The sequence below is a fragment of the Macaca fascicularis genome, chromosome 11 (genome assembly GCF_037993035.2).
Source record: "Macaca fascicularis isolate 582-1 chromosome 11, T2T-MFA8v1.1".
Classification (NCBI taxonomy): Eukaryota; Metazoa; Chordata; class Mammalia; order Primates; family Cercopithecidae; genus Macaca; species Macaca fascicularis.
The window spans coordinates 70,121,907-70,131,576 of record NC_088385.1 but is presented as its reverse complement, the minus strand read 5'-3'; the positions used below and the strand labels follow the sequence as shown (position 1 = coordinate 70,131,576).

Sequence of the window (9,670 nt, the reverse complement as noted above, 5' to 3'; positions counted from 1 at the left end):
GGTGCAGGAGCTAGAGCGCCGGTACATGGACTGGAGGTTTCCAGGTACCACGCTTAGCGTGCCTGTTGAAGTCAAATGCATGGTTAAGGAGGCTAGCGAGGAAGGCTAGTGAGAGAAGCTTGTGGAAAAGGCTACGAGCCCACAAAAGGCATGACGCGTCCAGTTGTCCAAGTTTTGCGAAGGGAAGGGCGGGAAAGCGCCACGATCCCGCCTACTGTGCGGAGGAATCTGCGAGTCTCCCAGCTCCACCCCCTCAACAGTGATGCAAAGAGGACAAACACCGACGTAGGGAGAAGAAAAAAATAAAAACTCCAGGGAGCGGGGAGTAGACAACCAGCAGTCTTCCGTCAATAGGGCGAGAGGGAGCGCGTCCCGAGGAAACAAGCACCGCATAAATACTTGAGTTGGGAACCCCGTGCTTCCGGAAGCTCGAGCTCACCTTCCCGACTTCGCCGAAGTTGAAAAAAGGCAGAGCAGGGACAGGGGCCGGCTCACCCTGCTGAGAGCTGCTCAGTGGGCAGGCCAGACGCTGCTCCGGGAGACGCCCACTGGAGGGATCGCAGAGCCAGGCAAGCGGCGAGCGCGCCAAGAACGGTGCGCTTCGGGCGAGGAGCCCAAGTCCTCCGAGGCGGGAGGGAGCGGCCCTCGAGGGCTGGGGCTCCGAAGAGGGCCAAGTAGGCGCTGCATGGACAGCATGCGTTTCTCCGCCGGTCCCGACGCGGGGCCCTCGGGCAACTCCAGCTTATGGTGGCCTCTGGCCACCAGCGCTGGCAACACGAGCCGGGAGGCCGAAGCCCTCGGGGAAGGTAACGGTCCGCCGAGGGACGTGCGCAACGAGGAGCTGGCCAAGCTGGAGATCGCCGTGCTGGCGGTGACTTTCACGGTGGCCGTACTGGGCAACAGCAGCGTGCTGCTGGCTCTGCACCGGACGCCGCGCAAGACGTCCCGCATGCACCTCTTCATCCGACACCTCAGCCTGGCCGACCTGGCGGTGGCCTTCTTCCAGGTGCTGCCGCAAATGTGCTGGGACATCACCTACCGCTTCCGCGGCCCGGACTGGCTGTGCCGCGTGGTGAAGCACCTGCAGGTGTTCGGCATGTTCGCGTCGGCCTACATGCTAGTAGTCATGACAGCCGACCGCTACATCGCCGTGTGCCACCCGCTGAAGACTCTGCAACAGCCCGCGCGCCGCTCGCGCCTCATGATCGCGGCAGCCTGGGTGCTGAGCTTCGTGCTGAGCACGCCGCAGTACTTCGTCTTCTCCATGATCGAGGTGAACAATGTCACCAAGGCCCGCGACTGCTGGGCCACCTTCATCCAGCCCTGGGGTTCTCGTGCCTACGTGACCTGGATGACGGGCGGCATCTTCGTGGCACCTGTGGTCATCCTGGGTACCTGCTACGGCTTCATCTGCTACAACATCTGGCGCAACGTCCGCGGGAAGACGGCGTCGCGCCAGAGCAAGGGTGCAGAGCAAGCGGGTGCCGCCTTCCAAAAGGGGTTCCTGCTTGCACCCTGTGTCAGCAGCGTGAAGTCCATTTCCCGGGCCAAGATCCGCACGGTGAAGATGACTTTTGTGATCGTGACGGCTTACATCGTCTGCTGGGCGCCTTTCTTCATCATCCAGATGTGGTCTGTCTGGGATCCCAAGTCCGTCTGGACCGGTACGTGACGTGAAAATAGAGGAAATTTTAGGGATAGGAGTGTGTTGTGCGTGTGTGTGTGTGTGTGTGTGTGTGTGTGTGTGTGTGTGTCAGAGTGAGAGAGAGGGAGAGAATTTGGCAATTTTCTTCATAGTATCTTCTAGGGCAGTAGTTTTTAAACTTCTGTGTGTATGTAAGAGTCGCACCTTGGAGGAACGCTGTTAAGAAAAAAAAAAAAAAGCAAATTCCTGGATTCCCCATGCAGACGTTCTAGTTAAGAACGTCTGGAATGGGGCTCAGGACTCTGCATTTGTAGTATACAATGATCCTAAGACAATTCCAGAAGCTGTGTCCCAGAGTCAGCCAGGCAACTACAAAGCCGAATAATGACTTTCTGCCAAATCACTAGCTACTGTATTAACACCATTTCAAGTCTGTTGGATTCAGGAAAATGCTTTACTATCACAACTGCTTTTCGTTGGATTGTGGAAAGTATTACAATTAATTTTAAAAATGTGTAGAAATGCCTCAGGGGCAAGGATAGAAGCAGACATATATTTCTAAAGAAAGCTGAAGAAAAATTATTTAGAAAGTAATTCCAATTTGGCATTTAGCTAATAATGTTCCTTTCTCGTTATAATCTGTTTATTTTTTTCTAACAATGATAACCTTAACACTTTTTTCTTGGTATTTCAAAACAGGATTATTGATAAATTCGTTAGACTGATTCATTAGTCTTTCACCAGTAGTTTGACCACACAGCTCTACACCTCTCCACACAACTCTTACAGTAGTTTACTGGAAATGTTCTCTACACCTACTATTGTGTTTGATTTTAATTCCTTCTCAAACTAAAAAAACTAACTTCACAGTGACTTGCAAAAAAAATTATATAATTTTGCGTCTTGAAAATATTTTCTTCTGGTAAAGACAAAAACTCAAACTAAATAAATTCCAATGCTTGTTGGAACTCAAACCAAATAAATTCAATGGTACAGTTGTTACCAGAATGTTTCTGGTAACAGGAAATAGGTATCTGGGAGTAGCTGTCTCCTTTTGCTTTTTGAAATTGGAGTAGGGGAGGTATGTAATATGCTTTGGAAGTTATATTTGCAAATAAAACATTTCAGTATGGATTTAACTTAAATATTCTTACAGACTACAATACCAGCGATAATGAAAAATATAATATAAACACTTTATTTTTTGTTTACTATTTCTTATCTTGCTTGATCTTAGAAGCCTCTTAATATTGTTAAATAAAGAAATTCAGTCTAATTATTGCTTTAGCAGGATTTACACACAAGTAATAAAAACTTCACTTGTGCATAGATATGTTGGTGATTTTCATTCTTTGTGAACACCATCTTATGATGGCTCCTGCTCACTTTTGATGGCAGCATCTTAGCACTCAGTATGATTAAATAATAACCTGTAATTGTTTTCTGGCATAACAAGAGTGAGAAGATCCAACTTTATATTTAATAATCAAGAAAAAGTCAGTGCTCATTGATTATTCTTATTTTTAGAAAAGGTATGTTATCAGCACAGTAGCTCCACTGTGAAAGGTTATAATATTTATGCAGTTTACCAGTGCTAATTATCATAAAATATTTTAGAATCCTGTTGGAATTTCCTAATTCTGCTGTTCTTCTTACATAATTTGTTTGAACCCCAGTCACAGACGGTTTTCTTTTAAAATCAAACCAAATTTCTAACCAAAGAAAAACAACTAAAGCTTATATCATTCAGGGACTTCTTCCGTATAGTTTTCATATTACAAGAATATTTAAAACTACTAAACTGGATCCCTAATGCAATATTTTTTCCTGAGTTATTAGGATAAATACAATTTGGTATACATGGTTATTATGGACCCTTAAAATTTCATTAAAATCGTAGCCATTCTGTAACTGCTGTGTCATTAGCACATTCTAGTTCAAGTATCAAAGATAGAGATTTTTTCAATGAATTATTTAATAGTCTTAACCTCATAAAATTCCCGCTCATTCTATTTAAATATTTTGATAGTGTTTTAAAATACTTGAATTAATTTTAAGGCATCTTGCTTACAAAAATATTTCATAGTCAAGCAATTTTCAAACACTCCCCATTTCCCTGATTGATAAACAAAATAGTTCATTTTCTATGCTAATCCAGAAGGTTTTTCCTTTTTAATTAGTTAATAGAAAAATGAGTTCATCTAGGGCTCAGTTACTTACATTACATAATTTCCCTTTATACTTTTCATGCAGAATCGGAAAACCCTACCATCACCATCACGGCATTACTGGGTTCCTTGAATAGCTGCTGTAATCCCTGGATATACATGTTTTTTAGTGGCCATCTCCTTCAAGACTGTGTTCAAAGCTTCCCATGCTGCCAAAACATTAAGGAAAAATTCAACAAAGAAGATACTGACAGTATGAGCAGAAGACAGACTTTTTATTCTAACAATCGAAGCCCAACAAACAGTACGGGTATGTGGAAGGACTCGCCTAAATCTTCCAAGTCCATCAAATTCCTTCCTGTTTCAACTTGAGCCTTGCGTTCATGCAACTTAACTCTTGTGATTGACTTTTTGGCCCATTAGCTGAATTGAGCTAGAAATCACAAGAACGAATGCACTTTACTGATATAACCATAAATCAATTCATTGGGTACAAGACTGTGTTTCTAGTTGCATTTTCACATTGCTACCAAAAACTAGACATTATTTTGTATGGAATATTAATGAAAACATGCTGTACTAAAATATGCAGGTCTAATTCCCAGAAATATAACAGAAGTTATATTTTTAAAGGAAAAATCGTAACCACCCTAGCTTTATATTTTGTTGTTGGTTTATTTTCATTTCTAACATAAGTAAGACTTGATTAGTTTAAAAGTCATATAATGTATGGCACTATTTCTGAACAAAGACAGCTCATCATCAGCCTCAGTATTCAGAGAAAACTTCAGAGAAATTATGTTTTCATCCAATAAAATTAATTTGTGCATCAGAAAATGCAGCCTTAAACGGTGTCCTGGAGATGGGATGGCACCTCCTAGGGGTAGAAGTGCCTGGAGCATAATGAGCTCCTGCTCATTATGACCAGTTCAGAGTTCTATTAGAAGCTATCAATCATCTTGCATTTCAAAATGGTAACTTTACAACTGGCAGTGGCCTCCTTTCGGTTCCTCACGTATTACTGGTAAAGAAAAGCATGATAACTGAGATGCTGAAGGTGAGAGGAAATGTTGATTAGCCAAAAATATCTTTTTTCCCCCACTGCGAGGTTGTTTTAAAGTCAGATTTGTATGAGGAAAGCCAAATTTTACTAAAAGAGTAGAAAAGGATTGCTCAAGGTACGAAATTTTATTAAAAGAGTAGAGAAGGACTTTCTCTTGGACATTGTAAACGTATTTTGATCTGTGTTACAAGGGTATCCTGTGCTATGCTGGATATTAACAAGATCATTATCTTCATGTTTGGGGAATTCAGATTCATAATATGAGTATCCTAAAGAGTGACTCAGGATATAAAGTGTCCCAACATGTGTAATTAAAAATAGGTTTGTCTTTCCAATCTCTCATCTAACAATTGCAAAGCAGAGATGAGACGGGGTTGGGACATGGGTGACAGATGGAAAGAGAACTGCTCTGTGCTCAGACTGGCTTTGTTCATTATTAAATCCACGACTTTAGGCAAGGTTCTTAAACACATATAAAGCCTCTGTTTCCTTGACTTACCATGGGGTTGATAACACTTACCTCACAGGGTTGTTGAGAGGACTAAATAAAATCAAATATGTTAAAAGAGCTTCAGAAATAGTAAAGTACTATACACATGCTGGCAGTTGCTTTTATTATAGCCTTGGGATCTCCAAAATTGCACAGATGTTTTCTAGTTTATTTTTTATTAACTAGAATTGGTTCGTTTCGTGGCTGGGATATAAAATCCTAAAATTTAAATATAGATCTGCTGATTCGTTGGACAATATTTTCAGTGACCACTCAGCTTGACTTCTCCTGCCTGATTAAAGTTTTCCAATTTAAAGACAGAACTTGCTTTTCTTTGAATGCAGGTAGATCAAAACCACCCAGGAGCCTCAGTTTTTTCCAGTTTTAAACAGAGATCAATTACACTACTTTGCTGTTGTTATTACATTTTTCACTAATGGAACTCAGTGATTTTTTTCCTAGCTATTTTGTCTGGCTGCTTCTTCTTCTTAGAGATCATGCAATGATTTGAGGATACATCATAAATATTTTGCATCCTTAAGAGGAAGTAATAGTTATAGTTGCTTTTTTTTTTTTTTTTTTTTGAAACAGAGTCTTGCTGTGTTGCCAGGCTGGAGTGCAGTGGCATGATCTCGGCTCACTGCAACCTCCGTCTCCCGGTTCAAGCAATTCTCCTGCCTCAGCCTCTCGAGTAGCTGGGACTATATGAGGGTGCCACCACGCCCGGCTAATTTTTATATTTTTAGTAGAGATAGGGTTTCACCATGTTGGCCAGCATGGTTTTAATAGTATTATTGAGTTTCTTTTTTACCTTTGTAGATAAGAAAATGAGAACTGGATAGCACTGTGAGAACATGGAAGCAATAATTTTACTCCTCTTCATTCTCCTGCCTTTCGAAATTCTCAGCCCTTAGGCTCCCTAAAACAGATATGCCTAAAATCATGTTTCCAAATGCTTTATAGAGATTATAAACCTAGGGGCTCCCTAGGTTTTCAAATTCTTTCTAAAAATAATAACTATGTCTCTTAAAGGGTACTGTCCAATATAAGCCATAACTAAATTAATTAATTCATTATTTGAGTTAGAGTAGCATCTCAGTAAACTGGCACTCTAAGACTGTCAGTCCTTTTGACAACTCTTTGATAGTTCAAAAACTAAAGCCTTTTGCTTTGGAACTAAGATGAACCCATTTTTTTCTAAATCCATTTCCAAAGTAAGAACCTCAGAACCTATAGATCTCACTTCAAAATGTTGATGTGTACCCCCAAGCAAAACAATTCAATATGAATGTTATTTCTGAGAACAACTCTCACAAAAAGTGCATATCACCCTACCCAGTTGTTTTTTCTCCTTTTAAATGTATTGGGAGATGAGATAGTAGAAAATGGGCTGGGGAGACATGAGATCTGGGTGCTAGTTCTGCACTAGGCAAATATGTGGTCTTATTCTCTGCGGTTTAGGCTGAGAAGTTTCATCTGTCTGGTTGCTAAATTTTCTCAATGTTACATACCCAGAAGTGGAATTCACATATCTCAAAACAATATTTCAAATTGGAAGGAACCTACCTGCCTGTCTGTTTCAGAAGAAGAGAAACTGAAAAAGTATTACAGGCAGGGAAGTTTTCCTTTTCTTGACCAAAGAGAAGACCTGAGATATGATGCCAAATGACAGCTTACAGTCAAGAAAAAAATGTGTTGCAGTACCTTATTTTATTTTTCACAGTTAACAGTGGGAAGATCCTGCAGGTACACAATTCTAATGCCTCTATGTGCGTATTAGGAATGTGATACATTAAAAATGTCCAACAATAGGGATAAACTAGTCAATTGGGCATTTGATGAGTATTAACTGATGATGGTAAAGAAACAATTTAGAGTACGTTATTAAGTGCTTAATGGGTTAATTTTGGAGCATGTATTTTAAAGTGTAAAACTACTTGGCTTTTATTTCATTTGGAACACAATTGTGAAGGAAATCAGTGAAATTCTTGGGTTACTTATATACTTGTTTTACATATAGAATTTCCATCATCATCAAAGAAGTCTTATGCCATGATTGAGGGAAGGGTATGGTTTTAGAGAAAACACACTAAGCAGTCTTAATAATACACAGGATTCTGCCAAGCTTATTACAGTTTCTAGAATGGACAACCACTAATAATTAAGAAACCCAACTTTCATCTGTTATTACACAAGAAACCCAATTAGGTTAAAGTTTGATGTTTTCAGACTCTAAAGCCTGTTTTTGTAACTTAATTGGACTTTTGGAGTGTTAAATTATGGCTTCAGAGTTTGACTCTACCTAAAATTTAGTTAGATGACAACTAGGGAGAAATTAAACCTAATCCTTCACCCCAAATATCAGAGATTAGACAAACCTATGTTAATTGGGGCCTTATGGATATTCATATTGGAGGCAATAGCTTTATTCAGAGTAAGCCCAGGACAGGGCTGTCTGGGATGCTAGTTCTGGAAATGCAGAAGCGGCCACTGTATCCCTGCCCACCCCCTCCATCCAGCCCTTTTGGTACCACTCAGTATCATTGACAACATTTGGAATCATAAGTAACATAGGACAGTAAGTATTACAGAATGATTCTCGATTAGAATTGGACCTCAGCCAATTTGAGTCAAAATTTAAGAACTATTCAGAAGAAAGTTTCTTTCTTTTGAGTGCCTAAGATAATGTAAATGGTTTGAATCACACAAATTTTATGATTCCAATGTATATATAAGCATTTTAAGAATATTGTTTTAACATAATAATTAGGCATACTAAGTTATCGTGAATGAAAATGTATGTGTGACCTGTAGTATGTCATATATTATTATGGCTAAACATTAAATGTTTCTTTTTTAGTTTTATGTATTTGTGTATATATATACCCACATTTTTACATTGATTTATGTTCTAAATAATAATTAAAACAAAGTATTATAGAATGAATGAAATCTTTTTGTGTTCCAGGGTCAAATTGTTAATAACAAATTCAGAAAAGAAAATCTGAGGATAAATCTGATATAAAAACCAGAATGATTATTATTAATACAAAATAATTAATATTTTCACATATGAAGGTAGTTGTCTTCATACTACAGGATTTCTGACTTGAATATATTCTATAATGCTTTAATTCATTGCCATAACAAATGTACTAAGAATTAATGTTGCATCTTAAGTATTCCATTTTTTGAAACTTTTTCAAATGTTCTATATCTCCTAGCTTATTATGCTATGTAAAATAATTTCAGTGTGTTTTTTCCTAGGGCAATTGAATGATTCTTGTTTTGAATGGGTGTTAAAATGTTTTGTGATAGTATCTAATATTTGATCCTTGACAGAAAAAATGGCTTCTGGTATTATATTGAAAAAACTATTGTATTTTTTCCTCAGTTTTACTGTGTGTTGGCTTGTTTCTATAAATAAAAATAAGTTTTACATTTGTTTGAAATAATTCTTTTACAACTTAGTTTGACAGTGAAATATATTTCAAGTTAATTATTTTGACTTTGAAAAACTAAAGACTGGTTTTACAGTTGGTAGCTATTGATAGGTTGATATTTAAGCACAAAAATGTTTGTGCTTTAGTGACCATAGCAAGAATAAGTGAAATTTGTAACCGCCCTTTCAATAAATTATAATTAAGGAATCAAATCAATTTTGTTATAGTCTGTATTTAGACAAACAAAGTGATTGAGGTTAGCAGAGGTCATGTTTGTCATTCAGCCCTAAAAAACATCATCTACGTGCATTTATTTCTTAACGCTGGTAAGGCTGACTTCTGGGGCCTAAAGATTACAAATATTCCCATTTAAAAGTCTTCAAAATTAGAATTTTTTCCCAGTAGACTAATAAGTTTAAATTATATTAACTTTATAACTTATATTGTCTAACTTTTTTTTTTCTTTTACAAGTTGAATCTTAATAGCACAAACTAAAAGGTTTATTTTGGGTTTGGCTTAAACCATAGAAGCAGGGAATGCCCAGAATGGAAGAAAGAGAATTTGAAGTATCTATTTTAAAATACCACTGTTATTTCAAAAGATTTGTAAGTGCCTGAAAATAAACAATATTTCTACCAAAGCACATTTTCACAAAGTCCTATGGATCAGGTAAAACTAAAATAATAGTTTCATTGTACACCAGAAGAGACCCATAAAGAAATTCATAAAGAAACATTTTTAATGCCAGTCATATAAAAAATGTTCAATTAATGGAATTAATGTAGATATTCTAGATCCATATACATATACACACACATGTATATAGTAATCCATATGTGGTGTTATAAAATATTGTGAAT

At 38.3% G+C, this 9,670-nt stretch overlaps 1 protein-coding gene across 1 annotated transcript; it reads left to right on the top strand.

The window, feature by feature from the left end:
• Positions 1 to 331: 331 nt before the first annotated feature.
• On the top strand, positions 332 to 8,807 carry AVPR1A (arginine vasopressin receptor 1A). The gene is made up of 2 exons (XM_045365554.2): positions 332 to 1,664; positions 3,899 to 8,807. The coding sequence occupies exons 1-2, from the start codon at positions 686 to 688 to the stop codon at positions 4,183 to 4,185; spliced, it is 1,266 nt and encodes a 421-aa protein (XP_045221489.1). The 5' UTR covers positions 332 to 685; the 3' UTR covers positions 4,186 to 8,807.
• Positions 8,808 to 9,670: the final 863 nt, after the last annotated feature.

Coding starts and splice junctions, on each gene's coding strand:
- AVPR1A (XM_045365554.2), top strand. CDS start 686: ATGGACAGCATGCGTTTCTCCGCCGGTCCCGACGCGGGGCCCTCGGGC. Junction 1,665..3,898: donor TCCCAAGTCCGTCTGGACCG/GTACGTGACGTG, acceptor CTTTTCATGCAG/AATCGGAAAACCCTACCATC.